We start from the raw sequence: 20863 nt of genomic DNA, 5'->3' as shown, positions 1-20863 counted from the left end.
TCGGTCTCGGTGATCTCGGTCTCGGTGATCTCGGCCCCGGGGCTCTCGGTGATCTCGGTCTCGGTGATCTCGGTCTCGGTGATCTCGGTCTCGGTGATCTCGGTCTCGGTGATCTCGGCCCCGGGGCTCTCGGTGATCTCGGTCCCGGGGCTCTCGGTGATCTCGGTCTCGGTGATCTCGGCCCCGGGGCTCTCGGTGATCTCGGTCCCGGGGCTCTCGGTGATCTCGGTCTCGGTGATCTCGGCCCCGGGGCTCTCGGTGATCTCGGTCCCGGGGCTCTCGGTGATCTCGGTCTCGGTGATCTCGGCCCCGGGGCTCTCGGTGATCTCGGTCTCAGTGATCTCGGCCCCGGGGTCCGGCCGCCGGCCGCACAGCCCAGCCGGGCTCCTGGCCCCGCCCCGGCCCGGCCCGCCCTCAGCACCGTTTCCAGCCGGCGGCGTTTGGCGGCGGCACGGCGGGAGCTCCGAAGGGCAGGCGGCGGGAACGGCTCCGGGATGTCGTACGTGTCTGGGGAGCGGGACAGCGCTGCTCTCCCTCTCCTCTGCTCTCCCTCTCCTTTCTTCTTCCTCTCCTTTCTCCTCCCTCTCCTTTCTTCTCCCTCGGCGTCCGCTCTCTTCCCACTTCCTCTTCTCCCTCCCTCCTTTCTCTTCCTCCTCTCCTTCCCCCCGTTCTCTTCTCTCTCTCTCCTCTCCCTCCCCTCACGGCAGCGGGTGGGTTCCCGTGAGGGGAGCGCTTCTCCCGGCGGGCTGCGGCTCCCGAGCGCCTTCCGTGAGGGGAACAGTGCGCTCAGAGTGGGCCCGGGGAGAGGAGGAGCGGCTGGCGAGGGGCGGGATTTGTTTCCCGATGAAAACAGAGGCCGGGAAATGCTGGCGGTGGAGGTTCCGCGGTTCCCGGGGCAGCGCTGCGGGCGGTGATGCTGTGGGTGATATTCTCTGTATTCTCCTTTTCTGAGGGGTCGGGGGCGGCTCTGGTCAGAGGTGCCCAGCGACAGGACCAGGAGAAATGACCATAAACTAAAACACAACGAGATCCACCTCGACATCAAGAACAATCCCTGTACACTGAGGGTGGCAGAGCCCTGGAACAGCTGTCCCGGTGATGGGTGCCTTGGGAAGGTTTACCTGGAACAGAGACTGGGCAGAGCTAAGAGAATAAAGTAGATATTTAGTGAAAGGTCTTAAAGGATGCGCTTTGGGCAGTGTATCCTAAGAGCCTGGCCGGGGCTACACCCAAGACGGACTTTAAATGGTCACAAAATGGACAAAGGGTCACGAGGTCTCACACTTTGATAAGTTTTGGTCCATTTGCCTCTTGGGGTTTAATTGTCCAATTACAGCTTCAGATTATGAAGTCCCATCCTTGTTTTCTCTCTCAAGCCCGCCCTTGTTTGTGCTTTTGGGGCTGAAACTTGTCCTTGGTATGCAGCAGGAGAAGGATTTGTTTTGTGTCCCTGCTGTGTGCAGAGCTGAGTGACACTGACTGTGAGCTCAGAGCTGCACCCCTGGGCACCACAGAACCCGAAATACATGGAAGATAAAACTTAAGGCATCATTTCCCCCCTCCCTCTCCGGAGACATTCCAGAGCCCGTGTCACCTCCTCTTGGCCAAGGGGGTTTGGACTGGCTGATCTCCAGAGAACCCTTCCAGTCCCAGTGGCTGTAATTCTCTCTACATACCATGGATAACACCCGTGGGGCTGTGTGGGAGAGAGAGGCAAGAAGGAGGATCACAAGCTGGTTCAGCTTGGAAGGGACCACAGTGGGTCATCCAGTCCAGCATTCTGAAGCAGAGCCATGCCCTGCGCATGGAATATCCCCAGTGAGGGACACGCCACACTCTCTCTGGACAATCTGTACTCAGTCACTGCAGAGAAAAGAAGTTCTTCCTCATATGCAGGTGGAACGTCCTCATTTTCTGCCCATTGCATCTTGTCCCGTCACTGGGCACCACCAGGTCCATCCTCTGACCCCTCCCTTGGCCACCACCGAAGGGATTGGCAAAAAAAAAAAAAAAAGCAGGTTTTTGTATGAATTTGTGAAAGTGTGGCTCCAACAGAGTTTGATGGCGAGGTTCACTCTACTGCTGGATACACAGCTAAAGCATGCACAGGAAAATGGGATTATAATCAATTTAGAATGATTTGCACAGAGACCAGGGATGCAGAAGGGTCACGGGGACAAGGATATGGATACAAAAAGATACAGGTGCAAAAGAGTTTAGCAGCACTTAGTCACTGACTGATTTAATATTTATAAAGTGATTGAACAGGATTTACTGCAATTACAGCAGTGACTAAATTATAGATTCACACACACACTCAGGTGCAGAGATGTGGGAAGGAATTGCAGGCCTGTGGAGATCAGGCCATGACACCCCCCATGCCCATTTTCCATCAAGCTGTATCTCTTCATTTTGTCTCCAGTGGGAATAAATCCTGCTCATTTTTTTCTCCTGTATTTTGCAATTTATCAAGCAGTAAGTAATTAAGCAAGTCCTGTAAGTGCTGCTCATCGTGGGCTTCTGGAGATCGATAAAGTTCTTTAAGCTGATAAATATTAGGCACAAAATAATCACTGCAGGTTGTAGAGCTGACTGTAAACATGTGCCATCATACTCTGCATGGTTAAGAAAATAAATTCAGCCTTGTCAGGCTAATTCAGGGGCAGGAAACTCAGGTGAAATACTCTCACCACATGTGCCTCACCTTTCTGTCTCCTTTTCTTGTTCTACTCTGACATTTGGTTTTACACCATAGCCAAAATGAGCCATATAAAAAAAAAAATAAACCAAATAAGAGCGGTGCTCTTCATGTTGTTTCCTAAAATCCTTTTCTTTGCACATATTGTTTTTTTCACCACATTCTTCTTTTGGAAGATCTCGGAGAGGGCAGTTCAGCCATCGGGGTTTTCACGTGAGATGTCGGGATGAATTTGGTTTCAGGGGTCTGTGTGTAGAGTTGGAGCACAGATTTTCAATAATTCTGATTTAGCTTCTCTCATGATGGAGCTGAAAAGATAATCAGTAAAAACAAGCTCTGAAACAAGCCAGGCTGTTGGGTGACACGAGGCAAGGTTGACCTCCCAAAGCTAAAATTCTGTTTCCAATACAATTTTCCAACGTGGAGGAGCTTGGGATGAGGCTCCATCTCTGCTCCCACAGCTCAGGGTGCTTGCAGAGAGAAATCTGAGCTCTGTGCTGCTCTCTTGCTGTCCACAATATTTGACAGACTTCCAAGAACGTGGCTTTGACCAGTGCACAACTTTCCCCCCTAAGAAACGTTCTCAGCGTTTATAACCTAGCAGGATTTTCATGTGGTTTCTCATTTATTTCATCCTCCAGCTGTGATCCTGATCCTGATTTCCTTTGGCTTCCGGCTTCTTTTGACACCTGTCATAAAAACTTCCATCAGAACATGCCTCAGTGGAACATGCAAATGCATTGGCCCCCAGAGCATCCTTGCAGTGCGGCTGCATTAATAAATGGAATATTTCTCTGCTGCCACGAGCTGGAAGCTGTAATGGAGTCGGGATTCCTTGAGCTATATGGGATTCTCTTTAAAAAAAGAAATACATTGTAAAGAATTCCATCAAACTGTTACAGCTTGGGCTGCCCTTTGGCCAGAATTTCAGAGGCTTTTTTTAAATTTAAATGTTACCTGTTTACTTGGCTTTTTTAAGGTAGGAAATTTCTTTTCCCCTTTTTGTAATAGAGAGAGCTGTAAAACAGTTTTCGTGTAAGACCCTTGCCTGAGTTCCATATCAAAGATGTGCTTCCATTCTATTTTCCCAACCCTTTAATTTACAGTTTTGGAACAGCAACATAAATTTGAAAAGGATATGTTTGGAATGAGGTCATCTAAATTCCTTACAAGGCAAAAACATTCTTTTTCTAAGATGAGAACTGAACTAAGTTCTTGAAATATGATGTATATTCCAAACCTTGTTTAATTCAATGTAATATATACATTCCTTGGGAACTGTTCTTCCAAAGATTTTTTTTTTCCTCCTCGTTTTACATCATGCTTTAAACTATTGTTAAGATTTAGGAACGTGCTTTCAAAAGTTTCAGTTGTCTCTGGGAAAAATAGTCTTAATTTATGTTGACCTTTCTTTCCTTGGAGCATTTCGCCTGCATTCAATAAAATTTTGATGACTGCTCTTTAGCAGACAGCTGTACCATATAAAGTATTATAAATATTCAGCTTTCCTCTTCCAGTGTTGCCATTAACAGCTGGGCATCCAGTTCAGAGGAGCAGATTTTGCAGAGAGAGCTTTGGCATGTTCCTGAATCAGGAGAGGGAAGGAGGGAAGCAAACGGTTTCTTATGGTTTGGGGACCTGTAAAGACATAGAGCATCTGTTCCCCAGTTAAGTCATAGTCTGGTAGCACTGAATCATGTTAAGAGCTAAAATGATGGGAAAAACTACTTTTTTCACCTTGCCTGTACCTGTGCCTTAAATGTCTTAAACGTTTTTTCGACTCTCACGGTAAAATAATTCCAGAATTTCAGAAGGTACGTAAATGGAAACGTTTTTGTGCGGGGTGTTTTGTTGTTTATAGCCTTGGAGAAAAGATAAATTCTCAGCATGATTTCACTTCAGTGCCTTGATTTTATCTCTGGTGTAAAATGCAGAATCAGATTTTCTTAGGCAAACATTTTATCCTTCTAAACAAGCAATATTCTTGGTACAGGGAATGGATTTGCTTTGGATGCCCTCAGTAAATGTGAAACCAGAGAAGGAAACTGTCTTTAACATTTTCAGTTCTAGACCTTACTAACAGAAGTCTTTGTGTCTACATGACCATAAAACCTGTCCATGTTTTTCTCTTGCAGGGTTAAGAGAGCATTAAAATTGGACAGTTTGAAAAAAGATGATGTAAGTATTTTTTTGGTGTCTGGAGCCATCTGGGCTGTATAAATATATATGTATATATATATATATATCTCTGTGTGCAAAAATAAATGTGGATATAAACAATCCATTTCATTTTAGCTGCCTTTATGTTGTTACAGATTGGATGTTGTCTGGGCAAATCTTAAAGCACAAAATTACTGCTGCAAATATTAGTGTAAAATTGATTGTATTTCATTTGTCACAGAACTGCCTGGCGTTAAGTAATGTACATCTGCATGAATCGCTTGAAAAATGTGCATATTGTTATTGCCATCACTATTTACCCAAGAGCTGAATGAGTTAAGATCCTTGGTGAAATCATTTATTAGAAATTAGCTCCATTATCCTGGGGAGCAAACGTTCTGCCATGTTAATTGTACATGTGACAATATGGAATTATGACAACGCCGTAATCTGCATATTAGAAACTGCAAAAACCGAAATGAAAACATTAAAGGCATTCTCGTGGCAGGGGCTGTAATTACCTCCCTCAGCTAACCTGGCATAATGAAACAATAAACTCCTAACGCTGCCATCAATTTCACCACAGTTATCACAAGAAAAAATAAAAACTGTACTGGTGCCGTTATTGGGTGGAAATGCAGCTCCAGCCACCAGCGTGTCGTGACATATGTCACTTTATTATCTCCCACAGTGGCTCCTGCTGCAGCCAGCAGTGCACAGGAGCTGGGGAGGTGGAAAGGAAGGAGAATTTTGGAAAAGTACAGAGAGAAGGAGCTGGTCAATAAATAAATCAAACCAATAAATCTCCAAGCCTGTGTTGTCTGGAAGAGGTTTTTGGAGGCCTTGCTGGTATATTGAGCAAGGTAGAAATTGGCTATTTAAAAAAAATTTCTAGGTATTTATCTTTTGAAAATTTCAACAGAGGTGGGAAAATACCTCAGTGGCACTAAAAAAAAAAAATCATTAGCCGTATAATTAGCAGCTTAGTGTAGCATTACCCAACTTGTTCTGCTCAGAATGCAGCTGTGTCTGTGATTTTGCTTCTGTTTCTGGGGCTGAAATAACAGAGTGGTCCAGCTGAAATTCCATGGAATGCTTTTCCTGCCCCAAAGCCATCCCTCCCCATGAGATAAAAAGTGTTACTCCATGCTTACCTGCAGTCAGGTTCTCGTGCAGCAAAAAAGCTGAAGAAATTTTCTTTCTGCCATCTGAATGACAGAAACTTTTAATGGAGGCTCAGTGATGTGGCTTTACACTGATTTTTAGTTCACACCACGTCTCTAATAGATGCAGGCCAAAAGATTTAAATGAAATAAATTACTTTATAGAAAGAAAGAAGGTACAGAAAGTAGTAATCTCATGGTTTGGGTGAAATAGATGTTTAATCTTTGCTGTTTCTGTCATTCCTTCCCTGGTTTTATCAAGAGTTCCTCATTCCATGGATCAAAATATTCATGAACTAACCAAATCAGGAATGAGTGGTTTTAGATTTTTGGAATCTTAGCATGGTACTGTTAAAAAAATGCATAACTGGAGTAAAATTCTTCTTCCTGGAAGAGAAAATTTACTGACAAATAAAAACTGTCCTTTCAAGTGCTGCAGGAATTTTGTTTAAAATAACCTTATCCACATCCAGAAATGGGTGAGGTGCAGAAAAAACACTCTGAAATGTTTGGAGATTCTCCCTGTAGAAAAGGAGATTTGATGAGATGTTAATTGGCATTGATACTTCAATGAATATTTCACTGAAAGATGATTGGAAACATTTCTTTAACCTGCTTAAATATGGCAAGACAGGGTGAGGATTTCCATCAGGTGGAGTTTAAATGCTGCTGGACTTCCATGAGAGTATAAATGAGAGGTGTGAATTTATTTAAGGTGTTTGAGACTAAAACAAGGCAGAGGCAAGTGGGCAGCAAATTAAATCTTTTAAAATCTGCTGCGAGTCCCACTACTGGTGATCAGCACTTGTGGGTTGTAAAGTAAGAGTTTGGGTTGGTTTATTTTTTCTTTGTTTATTTCTGTACATGAAATATGCAGAAAATCCCAGTTTCTCATCCTTGCAGTTCAGCATCCGTGCTAGAGCATGTCCCAGATAATCCCAGTTTGTATTCCAGCCCTGCAGACTTGCTCTTCTGAAAACTTCTCTGCACAACTCCTTTAACATCATTAAATAATTCCTCTTCCAGCATTAGACATAATGAAACCCTGAACCGCTGACAAAATTTTGGATTTGAGGGACTCACTTTGGATTTTTTTCAATTTAAAAAAAAATTACTAGAAATAACTTTTGATACAATTAAAATCCCAAAAAATATTTGTGTCCTAAATTCTCATTACTGAAGAAAAATAATGACTTGGTTTTAAAAAACCCTAACTATCAAGGTGATCAAGCCAGAGTACCTAAATCCCTGGAAAACACATATCTTTTCCTTATGGAACCTGGGAGACAAAGTGTTTGAAAGGATTTTTTTTTTAATCTTTTGGAACCAAATTAATCTTATTGAGGAGAGGGAGAGACAGAGAACCTTGATGAGCACAAAATCACCCCACCACAACATTTAACATGGCAATACATTTAAAAAAAGCCAGGAATTACTTAGGAAAACCTTAGGTAGGTCAATCCAGAGAGGTTTTGTCAACATTCCTCTGGATTTTTTTTGTATTTTTTGTATTTTTCTTCATTCCAGGCACCTGATGGAAGCTCCCAGAGGGCCAAGATGTGCAATCTGAACTCGTACTCCCCCACCACGGGCACTCGCCAGATCAGCCCCTTCTCCTCTCCCAGCAGCCACAGGGCAGAAAATCCCAGCAAAGCCCCAGCACAGGGTGAGCTTTCTTACTACAACATTTCCCTGCTTTTTAGCTGGATTTAGGGACTTCTATCTATATTTGATTTCTTTTTCCTCTCAAAGGATCTCTGGAAAAGCCAGTGTTGGGTCTTAAAGCTTGGATTTTTTTTCAGTGTGAATCTTTGGGGGTGTTTGTAAAACAACTGAGTGAGGCAATTTTTCATCAGCATAACCCTGAATGTCATCAGCTCTCAGAAAATGCACCTTTGGAAGATTATAATTGTATAATTATATCATTATAATTGTATCATTATAATCCAATTCACTTCAGGATGAATGTTCATTTAGTTACACAGTCACAGCTTTTGACTCGGACTCCTCAAAAAGCAGATTTTTAGTGACTGAGCTGCTTTTATGGCTGTATAAAAAATATTGTGGTTGTGGCCTCTTTAAGTGTTGAGGAACCCTCAGGTCACCTGGTGTAACTTTTTTAATTTTAAAAAGAAGAATACAGAGGGACCTTTTGTCATCTTTCCCTATAGAGCTTGGATTTCCTTGCAGTACAACTCTAGAACAAGGTGGTTTAAGTAATATTAATAATAATAATAATAATTGTAATAAATGCATCACTTCCCTTGTTAGCAAATTCCTTGTTTGATTATCATTAAGAAGAAAATCCCTTCTCTGATTTTGAATTTGGCTTTAATTTTCAGCCACTGGTTCTTGTTGGGTTGCAGGATTTTTGATGCCCCAGAGGTTTTGAAATTGATGTCAATAATTGAGGCCTCACCAACATTCATGGATTATGATGAGTAAAAATAATCCAAGCAAAGTGGAACAAGCACTGTTGGAAATTTCTCTGTGTGCTGCAAATTTTAGCTATTGCACCATGTCCTCTCCTGATGGATCTGCAAAAGTGGAGCTTCCCTCCAGGATTTGATATTTTATCCCAATTCTTTATCCTGCTGCCAGTCCGTTTTTATTTCCTGTGTTCATATAGCTACAAAATGGTGGTGGGTAATTATTAAATCCCAGGTTGTGTAATTATTAAAACCCACAATTTCTGCTCTCCTTCTAAAAATCCACACAGCTGGTCTAAAAGTGTGACCTGTTTGATGATTTATGACTGATTTAAGTCCAAGCTCTATTGACTACTTAGATTTAAAATTAAATCTTTGAGGGTCTGAACTTTTAGCTTCTGTATTAAAGCTTAAACTTTTATAGCACTTTGTCATTCTGAAGTGTTTCTAAATGTTTTACAAAATATTAAAATTAAAAGTTAATTTATCCTTGAGAGCTGTGTGTAATAATTTAGATCTAACAAGGAAGAAATCAAAGTGTTTAATGCTGAGTGTGGTCTCTTTTTTTCAGTCTGATGGCAGGAAGGAGATTTATTACAGTGAAATGTGGAGGGCTCCTCATTCCACAGGGTCTGGCTGGGATCTGTACATTTGTTAAGCCCATGGTAAATTCCAAATCCTTCACTTAAAGGTGAATTTACTAAATCCCCACGTTCTGTGATGCCTCCAACTTCAGCCACAATTAAATCGTTCCTGATAGTCAGATGTGACTTTTTTATTGCTGGCACGAGTATTGATAGACAAGCTGAAATTTTAATCTGGTTTTGTTCTGATCTGATTCCTGTGGGAATTGGATAAGTCATGTAAATTCAGGAAGTCTTTTGTGGTCAGAGGTCACATTTCTCCTGCCCCATCCATCATAAGCCAGGCTGGAATATTATATTGTCAGTAGAGCACATTTGGAGCCTTTGGAAGCAATTCTCAGTATCTTCGTGGTTGTTTAGAAAATGGGCTTGGGGCCGGGCAGTTTTTATAAAGGGAAATGGGAATTTCATAGCTCAGTCATTGGGATATTTGCACCATAATGCTCTGTGTTAATCTGCTGTTAATAGGATAAAAAGCTGGAAGAACACAGTAAATATCTGCCAGGATGATTCAAACTTCCAGATATTAATGCTGTAATCCCCAGGTTTCCAGAAGCTGAGCAGAGGTCAAATTCCAAAGGTGTAAATCAGAAATAATTTAACGTGGTTCGTTCCAAGTCCTGCTTTCCAAGTGAGCTCTGAGGTTTTTCCTCCTCCCAAAAGATCTTTCAGCGCTCCGGGTTCACACCAACACCTTCTTCAGGTGCTTCACCTACTCCACATCTGATTTTTATCTTTCTTGTGTCTCTTGTGACCCTCGGAGGAGGAGACGGGAACGAGCAGAGCGATCCCGAGAGCGGATTATCCAGGAGAGGGCAGCCTCAAACAGAGCACGACGTGTAAGTGGATTCACTTTGGAGTTTCTTAGGGCTGTGACTGCATCTCTTTTTCACCAGCAGACACTAATTGTGACGTTTATTCACCTAAATATTATGTTTGAAGTCGTAGCTCTTCCTTTTCGTTCTTGCACTTGAACTCACAATTTGTTTTTTACTCTGTTGGATGTTCTCCTTCATCATTAGGCTGAAATTCCTTCAGTGTAGGATGGTGTCTTCCAAGTGATAGAGCTTGACAGAATTGTTTGGATGACGTTTAAGCAGTGGAAAATAAAATATTAACATTATACGGGTGTAAAACTGTAAATTGATTAATTGGGGTGGGGTTTTTTTTTGTGATTCAGTCAATCCCCTTGGTCAGCACATGCAGCCTCATTTCTTAGTGACAGGAACCCGGAATTACAGAACAATTGGAGTACTTAGAGGCCTCATTGACATGGAAATGTTTGCATTCAATAATTCAGAATGTTTTTAAAAGGTTTGCAGGAGACCAGCAGTGACATTCAAATAAAAACGTGTCTAAACCAACACCTACACTTCATATTCATGTGAACCTCCATACATTTAATTTTACAGGTGGAAAAATGCATTGTCCAGTACACTGATATAAATCCTCACAGCTGAACTGGGTCCATCCCCATTCCAATGAGGAAAAACTCTGGGAAACATTGCAAAACTGGATTTTCAGTGAGTGGGCATGTGGATAATTGGAGTTGATTTACCTTTTTTTACACAGGTTCCTGCAACTGCAGTCCCAAGTGAGAAATTCCTTGCCCAGGATTCTGAAACTAAGAGAAAATCTGACAAGCCTGAAGGTCTGGTTTACACTGATTTGTCTTTTAAACTACTTCTAATATTGGGTTTGAAAGCAAAATTAGGATTTTTATATGCAACGTTTGAGTTTGAAGGAATAGGGAAATAAATAAGAGACTTGAAACCAGGCAAGTTGGACTGGGAAATCCAGAAAATGCAAAAAAAAATCAAAACTTGTTGGATTTTTTTAAACTAGAAGAGTAGTATTTCCATGTCCTCCGTTTTTAATTTGTACACAAATAAAACCAATATGAAATAGTTCTCAATTATTATTTACGGCTCGAAATATGAATTAACTGCATAGATTTTTATGTCTTTGAAGATTAAAGGTCTTTTTGTGTTGAAGTGATTGTACCATTTAATTTATCACTGAAGTATCATTATTTAATAGTCCAATACGTGTTAAAATGCAAATCACTGCTCTCTTTTATCCCCATTTTGTTTCCTGACTGAATTTAGCACAAGGTTCGTTGCTGTGCATCAATAGCTGAGAAATAATTCTGTGTACTCAGAGGACTGTGTTGATTTATTTCATGTGGACAGGTTTTATTTAAAAAAAAAATAATTATACTAATTGAAAATATTTTAATTGCAATGTTTATTTAGAAAAGGAAGAATTTACGGCTTAATGAACAATTTCCAAATGGGTTTTGGTGTGTTGGAGACATGGAGTAGATATTGGGAATGGGATTGAGCAATGACTTTGTTATTTTCCAGGCTTTGGAGGGCAGTAGAGAGCTGGAAAATATCCTCGGAGTCTCACACTCGTCCTGTGTCCTGAGTGCTGAGCTGCAGAAAACGCAGGAGCTGGGTGAGGAGAGGGTCCAGCACATTTATTTCTCTTATTTACCGGGGGTCACTGCAGATGTTCCCTCTGGTGCTCCCCAGGACTCAGGAAAAACGCACCTCAAGTGCATCCAAGCTGGGACATAAAAGCCAGGCGGGCTGGGGAGGGCAAACCTGGAAAAGCAACACCTTTTCCTATGGAAATGGTCAGTAAATAGTTAGATACTTAGTGGGTACTTCGGTGGGGATTAGGATAAACGTTTGCACTTGGATTGCTGGGCCTTTCTTCTCCGCTTTCCGAGGAAGTTGGTTTGTTTGTTTGTTTGCCTGGCAGCGGGATTAGGCTGAATATAAATTCCCAGGCTTTAAAAATCGCTATTCATGTGTCTTGGGAATGATGGCCGTTCCAGATGCTTGTTGTGTTGGGATGAGGGCACTTCACAGCTGGCACAGCTGGAATACTTTTCCAAAGGAACCCAAAAACAAACCTGGAGTGCTGGACTGCTGCTTTTTGCAGCTGGGAACAGGTGGACAGTAAAGCCACAGGTACCAGAGAAATTTTCTTCCCAAGCAGTGGAATTGATGCCTCACAAGCTGGTGTTTAAATTATCATTTCCTCCCTGACTTGTATTCCAAAACTCATCCCATTTCCCTTCTGCAGTGCTCTGTTCCCGCTGGAATTCCAGATCCTTTCTGAGGCAGGATGGAGTTACCTGGGAACAGCCTGGCTTTCCATGGGGTGGGACAGACAGACAGACAGACAGCCCAAAGGACAGCTCAGACCTCTTGCTGTCACTCCTGTGTCCACTCTTTCCCTCAGCTCCTTGGGAAAGAAACATCTTTCCCCCATTTCTGAATTAGGAGCCACCTCAGCACTAGAAGAAAGAAAAAATGGGAATAAAATGTGGGATGAGGCTTGGAAGCACAACCTGATAGAATTCTCTGAGTTTGGCAAATTCTTGTTAATTTTTTTTTTTTTTTTGAGCACAGTTACATAGGCAAGAGGGTTTTTTTTTTCCTTTGAAATGCTGTGAAAGTGAAGGAGGCAGCAGAGGTATTATTTTCTTTGAAAGCTCTGGGGCAACATTTGTTGATTTTGGATTTATTTCTTCACTAGTGAGTCAAGCAGAAAAACTGCAGCTGTTGAAAGCAAACCATGGCAAAGTCCCTGCCCGAGGTAAGAAACTCTTCATAACTCCTGGGTAACGGATGTTTTGATTCCTTTTGCTTGATTTCTTTTCAGTTCTTTTCACTTGAAATAAGTTGGGTAACCTTTAGGATATGAAAACCATTGTAATCAAATCTGTTTCTTCTGAATAGTCTGCAAATGTAAATTGAATATTCGCTGCTGTTTCCATTGGATTGGGTATTTTTCCATGAGAGTGTGCAAGGAGAAGGAATCATTCCTGGCCTTGCACTTGTGGCATGGTCCAGAAACCTTTCTGTATATCCCAATTATCCTTGTTCTTCCTCATCCTCCTCCCTCCCACTGTGTTTTCAGAATCACAATCTCACAGCAAAGCCTTTTTTTTCACTCTGTATTTTGTGGGCTATTTCACCCCCTCCAGGGGGCTGTGAAATCCCAGCTCTGAGGTTGTTCATAACCAGTGCTCTGAAAATATTTGAAGCTGGTTTCATCCCCAGCTGCTTCAGTGCCTTGGCAGGAAGGAGGGGGGGACACACAGAGGACAGTTTAATTCCCTCACACTCAGTTAAAATCAACAACCATCCCCCCAGGGATGTTCTGATATTTCTGTTATCTTCACCCTTTCTATCTGAGGGCAGAGCAAACCCCAAAATCAGGAGCAGTGGTGGCACCTCTGCTGTGGGGAATTCTCTTAAAGGACAGAAAATTGATCAAGCTGAGATTTGCTGGGCTGCAGCAGATTAGCTGCAAATGAAAAGGAGTTGACAGCACTTTGGGAGGAATTGTTCTGATTTGTGCAGTGTGCAGGTGGTGATTTACAGCTCCCTGTGTCCTGAGCTGCAGCTCCTGCCCGGCAGGGCTGGGAAAGCTGGGCTGGCGCAGGGAAACCCTCCCTGCTCACCACACACACGCTGAGAGTCCCACCTCTGCTCCCCCAGCCCCAAACACACAGCCAGGCTGCTCAGGTGGGAGCTGTTTTGTGAAGGCAGAGTGGAAAAGAGAATTCTGAGTTGAAGCTGACCGATTTTGATGAAGTCCCAGTGTCAGCTTCGCTTTCACAAAGAATAAATTCAGTTTTTGCAGTGTTGAAAATGCGGTAGCAGGGGAGGCAGAGAAGTTTGTGATCAAAGAGAAGCGTCTGGAGATGTTTTCCTTTGCCTTTTAGTTTCAGATGTGGGTTTTCCATAATTATTTTTAATTAGTTATGGCAAGGCTTAAAACTTATGACTGTTCTGTGCCTTGGTCCAGATGGAATGTCACATTATCATCACATGGTGAGGCATGAAATTTATTTACTTTACACAAACAAGCTCCTCTTCAAACAACTTCATACAAAACGTTCCCGCCTCAATGGGCAGCGTTGTGCAGAGCCCAGTTTATCATTTTGGGTGACTAGCATGGTGAAAGGGCATCATTGTTTGCCCATGACTTGAATTTACAGTAAACAAAATGTTTTTGAATAGAAAGTAAGCAAATTGTGAAAACAACTGCCAAGAGATGAATCGAGGCGGTGTCTGGGAGTCCCAAATGTGCTGAGAAGGGAGGTGTGGGTTGGGATGTGCACATTTAGAGGAAGATTTCAGTGGTTTGGAGATTCCAGGAGTGAAGTTCTAAAAGGGGAAGCTGCTCCAGCTGGTTGTGACAAAGGACAGGGACACTTTGCTTCCCCAAAACCCTGACACAAACTGTTCCGACTGCCCATGAGAGTGTTCCAGAGATCAAATACTTGCAGGGATGAGGAAAACTCTCTCCAGGCTGTGATGAAATTAAAAAAAACACTTCCTTTCCTCTGGGGCTGTTCATCCCGCCAAGCCCAGGGGCAAATCTGATCCTCTCTGAGTTCTGAACATTCCCAGCTTTCATGGTGGGGTGAGTACAAGTGCCTGAGGTTTGTGCTCTTGGGACAGCAGTGGTGGCTTTCCAAGGGACTGGATCAGGGTCAACTGGATGGGTTTTATCCCATCCCACCTGAAATCCTGAGGAAAGCAAAGCTGGAGAGATTAGAGACCAAAACTCCTCTGAGTTTCCACCTGCCAGTCCAGTTTTGAAAACTGCATTTATGGTGAAACATAAATCCCATTTCACACTCACTGCAAAATGCAAACACCTCCTTAATAATCAGAGCTCCTCCTCACCCCAGATAACAAGGTAAAAATACAGAACTCCGCCATTTAGCCCCTTTTGTGTCAGTTTGTGTTTGGAATTTGGGTGTCTCAAGAGAAAACCACTTGGCCCTGGTGGTTGCTGGGGGTTTATTTTCACATCATTCTCAAATAAAGTGTAACAAATTTATTGACTTTTAGATGTACTTGGATGTCTGCCCCACCTTTCCTTCCTCCTCCTTGGAGCTCTTCTGAGGAAAAAGGGGAATACAGCAGTGGATTTTTCCAGCTGTAACACCCTGACCTGAAAACCACATTTATTTTCCTCAGCCCGATTTTGTATTTACTTGCAGGGAAGAAATCCCATTATCCCTTTGCTGGGAAAAGCACAAATTGTAACGCTGGAGGGATGTGGGCTTGTTCATCTGCCCTTCCCTGCGGAGGAATATCCCTGACTGTGCTCCTGAGGCTTTCCTGCCATCCCACCTGGGGCTGATCTCAGCTCCTCACTGAGTGGGGATTGCCCAGTTTGTGTCCTGGCAGGAAAAGCTGCTCTTGCTCAGGCTAAATTTGAATTCGTGTCTCCTCATTCTGTTGGTTTGCGACCACGGGAGTCTCTCCCAGAGGAGGAGAGGGAGCAGATCCCACCGAGCCCAGCACCCAGAGCTGCATTCCCAGCACAGTGAGGAATCCTGAGGAATTTGGGCTGTTGGCTTGTACAAAAATTCACACCTGAATTTTCCAACTTTTCCAAACAGCCTCAGGCTGGAGGAGCCTGGGGTCTGGCTGCAGCAGCACGAGGAGTTTTGGGATGGAAGGAAGGAAGGAAGGAAGGAAGGAAGGAAGGAGAAGGGGCAGCTCCAAGGCTCTGCAGTGATGGAACACCCTGGGCTATGCAGATGAAATATTAAGCCATTAGCTGCAGTGGCAGATACAGAAATGCACATGAGACGTATGACTGGAGGCCCCAGCCGAGTACACAGAGAACTGTCACCCTGCATTTTAGATTTAGGTGTCAGCCTCATTTATTCCCAGGTTTCACCCTTGTTTTTACACTCTATTTTCCTACGGGCCTTTTTAGAGATGCAACAGCAATGAATTTTTAATTCTGCTGGATCTAGTTTAGAGTATTAAGCCCGATGAAAAATTCAAAAGAATTGTAGTTCTTCCAACATGTAGCAACTCCTACATGAGAATAAATACTGCTTTCTCCCATGAATATAATTATTTTAAATAAAAAAAGAAAAGAAACATTAGTTTGGACTCACTTAGTAGCAATTATATGTTTAAGAGGTGTAAATAACTTGCTATCCAGACATTACAAATATCCAGGTGCTCTGTATGTGCTGATGACAACAAAATTGAAAAGAAAGACTGTAATAATTCTGACTGGTTTTCTCTGCAGAAGATATTGATTATTTGTGTGTGGTGAGAGATTTGGAAAATTCAATTAAAGGAGTTGTGCAAAGGTTTCATAAATTTCCCCGGTACAGCGTGTACACAGACATTGCTGCGTATTAAATCAATGCAGCACTTCACAATATATTTTCTTTGAAACATAAAAATAAATAACATTTAAACAGTTCTGCTTACTACAGAAACAAATTTTATTTTCTGTGAAGCATTTAGTCATGTGCTATCACTGACTCATACACATTTGCCAGCTGTAACAAATTTTATAGACGTTTTCTCCAGAGACATAGCTCATATACTATGAATTTTTAAATGAGCAAATGGTGAAGAAGGGATGTCAGCAATATAAAAATTGATCAGTTAAAAGATAAAAGCATAAGTAAAGAGATTTGTATGGTAGTCTTAATAGGTTTTATTAAATAAAAATACTATAAAAAGACAGTAATGAATAGACTGAAGGTTTTAACTGTGGTTGAGGTGGAGAAAAATTATTCTGGCACATTTAGTAGAAGATTGGTTTTATATCACCCGACAGGTGAACATTTTTTTCCCCTCTGCTTTTTAGATCTGTCCATGTTTTAGAGCAGTCAGAGTTGGGAGAGGATGGTGGGGGAACTTGGAGGGGGAAGGAAACTTGGGAGGATTGAGCCCTTTCAGTGCCTGTGTGGGGCAGGGCAGGGGTGGCTCTGCCAATGCTCTGGAGCAGCTCTGGGGGACTCCAGCCTCTGCTGACCCTGGGAACCCTAAAATTGGAGCTGAGGAGAGGAACAGGCTGGGCCTGCAGTGGCCAGCCCCCCTGCACCTCCTGGTCCCCTCCCTGAGCGCTTTTCCAGCTGCTCCGTTCACTGCCAGCCTCGCCCAGGAGTTCCTCAAGGTTCTCTTGGGTTTGGTGGAGCTGAACTTACTCAGGAGCTCTGCGTGGAAAAATCCCGAGGGAGAGAGGAGGGTTGTTGGGGCTTTTAAAAACATCTCACTTAGAGGTGAGGGAGGGCTGGATGGGAGATTGGGCAGGAATTGTTCCCTGGGAGGGTGCGCAGGCCCTGAACAGAATTCCCAGATTTGCTGTGGCTGCCCCTGGATCCCTGGCAGTGCCCAAGGCCAGGCTGGACGGGGCTTGGAGCAGCCTGGGACACTGGAAGTTGTCCCTGTCGTGACAGAGGTGGGACTGGGTGGGCTTTAAGGTCCCCTCCAACCCAAACCACGCCAGGATCCTTTGTTTGGAAAACAAAGCTGAGTCTGTGGTATTTTTTTGTGGATCTGGGCAGCTTCTGTTTTTCAGGAGGGCTCAGAGTGCCGGGCAGAGCTCAGCATCGTGTCTTGGCAGGTTTGGCTCTTGACTCACCTTACAGTCCAACGCTGCACTCTGTGGTTAAAGGGAAATCAGCCCTTTCCTTTGTGGAATTGCATTTAGCACAAGTAAACCAGCTTTAATTGAATCATTTTCCTGTTACTTGCCATGCAAGATTGGACAGTTTCCTGTTGTGAGCAATTGTGGGGGTTTTGTTGTTGTTAATTTGTGTAAACAAATGATGTTTATCAGGGATGAAGTGGTACCTGAGGCCAGGTTGGGTTGGATTCATTTTTTTGTGAGTCCTGGCTTAGGACAGAGCCTGGGGTTGGTCAGGCCCAGCTCCAGGTAAGGCTGTCAGCCCAGGGGCAGGTGCTGGTGTGGAGTCACTCCTGGCAGAGTGAGATCCCTGTGGGATCACTGTGTGCCAGCCGGGGAGAGCCGAGCAGGCCCTGCCCCAGCAGCCCCGTGGGCTTTCGTGTGTTTGTGTGCAGCTGAGGGGCTCCAGCTGCTGGAAATCCCCCTTTGCATGTCCAAGGTCATTCCGAATTCTCCCTTCAGCCCTGCCTGGTGGGCAAATCAAACTCCCCAGAGCCACCAGGCCTGGGGCCGCTCCAGCAGAGCTGCTCATGTGCTGCAGGGACGTTTGGCAGCCTTGGCACTCACGGGCACCTGCTCCCAGAGCCTGCCCCACAGCTCCCATTCCCCGAGTTCCTGCCTGCCCTTGCACACTTTGCCTTGCCTTGGCCCAGCCAGCTGCTCATCGTCACCTGCCCAGCTGAGGGCTCAGGTGTGGGGGACTCTGGGCTGTGGGTGATTGGGGTGGCTGTGGGTGACTCTGGGGTGGCTGTGGGTGATCCAGGGATGGCTGTGAGTGATCCAGGGATGGCTGTGGATGATCCAAGGATGGCTGTGGGTGATCCAGAAGTGGCTGTGAGTGATCCAGGAATGGCTGTGGGTGATCCAAGGATGGCTGTGGGTGATCCAGGGATGGCTGTGAGTGATCCAGGAATGGCTGTGGATGATCCAAGGATGGCTGTGGGTGATCCAGAAGTGGCTGTGAGTGATCCAGGAATGGCTGTGGGTGATCCAGGGATGGCTGTGGGTGACTCTGGGGTGGCTGTGGGTGATTGGGACGTCTGTGGGTCACTCTGGTGTGGCTATGGGTGACTCTGGGGTGGCTGTGGGTGATCCAGGAATGGCTGTGGGTGACTCTGGGATGGCTGTGGGTGATCCAGGGATGGCTGTGGGTGACTCTGGGGTGGCTGTGGGTGATCCAGGAATGGCTGTGGGTGACTCTGGGATGGCTGTGGGTGATCCAGGGATGGCTGTGGGTGACTCTGGGGTGGCTGTGGGTGATCCAGGAATGGCTGTGGGTGACTCTGGGGTGGCTGTGGATGATCCAGGAATGGCTGTGGGTGATCCAGAAGTGGCTGCGAGTGATCCAGGGATGGCTGTTTCTCTGCTGCAATCCCTGACTGGGCTCTGCTGGCACAGCCCTTAGGGATTATTTATCCTTTTATTATTGATAGCAAAAAGCAGCAGCAGCTTCTCATCCTGGTAGCACATTCTGTTCTGCTTTGCCGTCACTGCCAGTGATGTAACACAGGTGCAGGACCAGCTCTGAAATCCCTGCTGAGATTGTGTGTGAAGGAAAAGGGGAGCTGGGTTCTTTAGCCACCACAGCAACTTACTGAACTCGCGTTTGAGGCAGGATTTGCACAAATTCTGCCATCACAGCACTCCTGTTTATCACACACCATGTTTCTGTGTCTTCCTTGTCCACAGGGCTCATCCAGGCTGCCAGCAGTGCTGAATTCCTGGCCTCACTCCTGGACAGGATGAAGGAGCCCCAGGGGCTGCTCCGGGCCTTGCCCAGCACTGAGGCACGGCCACAGTGACCAGGACCTGGGTAAAGGGTGTGCAGAGAGCTCCGGGATGTCCTGCAAGGGCCTGAGGGCAATCAGCTCTTTCTCTGCACGTGGGATTTGGTCCTGGTTTGTTGAGCACCGGGACAAAGAAACTCTAGAACTCTGCTCCCCCACTAAAACATCCTGTGCTGTTTCTCCTCATCTGGTTGCTGCTTGGGCTGCTTGTCCTTGTTGCAGCATTTCTCCTCACCAGTTCGTTCCTCCTTTGGTTACTTGTCCTTGTTCCTTCAAACATCCCAGGATGTCCCTGCAGCTCTGGGCAGAGGGGCTGCTGCCCTGCCCTGCCCTGCCCTGCCCTGCCCGAGGCTCTGTGTGTGTTTGACTGCACATCACACCCAGAGCTCCAAACAGATCCCATGAGCGATGCTGCTGCTGCTGCTGCTGCTGTCTAATTGCTATTTATTTTAGTCATTCCTCATCTCCCCACAGGCATTATGTGAAAAATGCATTCCACATCAACCCAAACTTCTCCATCTGCTGGACTGGACTTAAAAGGAGCGAAGAACTGAGTGTAAACCAATCTCCCCAGCAAATCCCAGCTGGGGAGAGCTTGCTGTGCCGGGCAGGTGCACGTCCAGATAACATTTCTGGCATCTATTTCAACTTAACAATGTGCACAAGCAGATAATCTCAATGTAAATAATCCACCCTGGGTGCTGTGGGGTTGGTGCTGTGTGGAAATAAATGTGGGTTCTGGAGGGATTCTCCAGCACTGCCTGGGCTCCAAGGCTGCAGGGAGCTCTGCAGTGCCAGGAATTAATTATTCCAGGCCCGGATGTGTTTTAGTTTGTTGCAAACACTTTCCCTGGTGCTGCTGCCAGGGTTGGGGACAGGTTTGTCATCCACATGAGGGTTCCTCTAAAGTCAACCCCAGCCCCAGGACAGAAAGGCCTCAGCATTGACACACAGGGCTCTGGTAACATTTGCTTTTAGGTCAACATTTGAGTTTAGTTTTGGCATTCAGTGCTGTAGGAGCAACTTTTTAAATAAACCAGTTGCTTTCCTCTTTCCTTCTCAGCCTCACCCCTCTGGCTGAGTGAATCCCCTGCATCTCAAATCCTTGCAATTAGGCTGACAAAGTGCAGTAAAATGATTTGTTCTTATCAAAGTCCAGCATAAACACAAACACCTGAAATGTCCTTTCTGCCACTGCAAAGTCTCATCCTCAAATAAACTGATTTTTGCAACTAAAATTCTGAGCAGCAGCATGATAAACGTGTTCAGGGTGTTCAGCTCAAGCTTTGGGAGGCTTCAATTAATAAAAATGGTTTTGCCCTTCAGTGCCTGTGCAGTCAGACTGGGGAGAAGGTTGGGAAGCGTTTGAGGGGATTGTGTCAGTGTTCATCTCGCCCTGCTCTGTCAGGCTCTCAGCTGGGGGTTGGTGTGGGTGAGGTGCCCCATTTAGGGGCAGGGAGTTGCTCATGGAGCTGCTCAGCCCCCGCCTTGGAGCACT

The 20863-nt window shown here is 44.8% G+C and overlaps 1 protein-coding gene across 4 annotated transcripts; it reads left to right on the top strand.

Moving 5' to 3' along the window:
- Nucleotides 1-427: 427 nt before the first annotated feature.
- On the top strand, nt 428-20679 carry ITGB3BP (integrin subunit beta 3 binding protein). 4 transcript variants are annotated; one of them, XM_066192978.1, is made up of 9 exons: nt 428-499; nt 4834-4876; nt 7549-7687; nt 9858-9933; nt 10667-10745; nt 11461-11554; nt 12647-12706; nt 19268-19391; nt 19840-20679. In XM_066192978.1, exons 1-8 carry the CDS (start codon nt 495-497, stop codon nt 19378-19380), a joined length of 609 nt encoding a protein of 202 aa, XP_066049075.1. In that variant the 5' UTR covers nt 428-494; the 3' UTR covers nt 19381-19391; nt 19840-20679. The 4 variants fall into 4 exon arrangements, with proteins under 4 accessions (XP_066049075.1, XP_066049074.1, XP_066049073.1 ...); XM_066192977.1 differs by having other exon boundaries at nt 19268-19398; XM_066192976.1 differs by having other exon boundaries at nt 19268-20679.
- Nucleotides 20680-20863: the final 184 nt, after the last annotated feature.

This window comes from Chamaea fasciata, unplaced genomic scaffold (assembly GCF_029207755.1).
Source record: "Chamaea fasciata isolate MVZ Bird 193981 ecotype frontalis unplaced genomic scaffold, bChaFas1.0.hap1 SCAF_10, whole genome shotgun sequence".
NCBI lineage: Eukaryota > Metazoa > Chordata > Aves > Passeriformes > Sylviidae > Chamaea > Chamaea fasciata.
The sequence above is the reverse complement of the archived record's forward strand: the minus strand, read 5'-3'. Positions and strand labels throughout refer to the sequence as shown.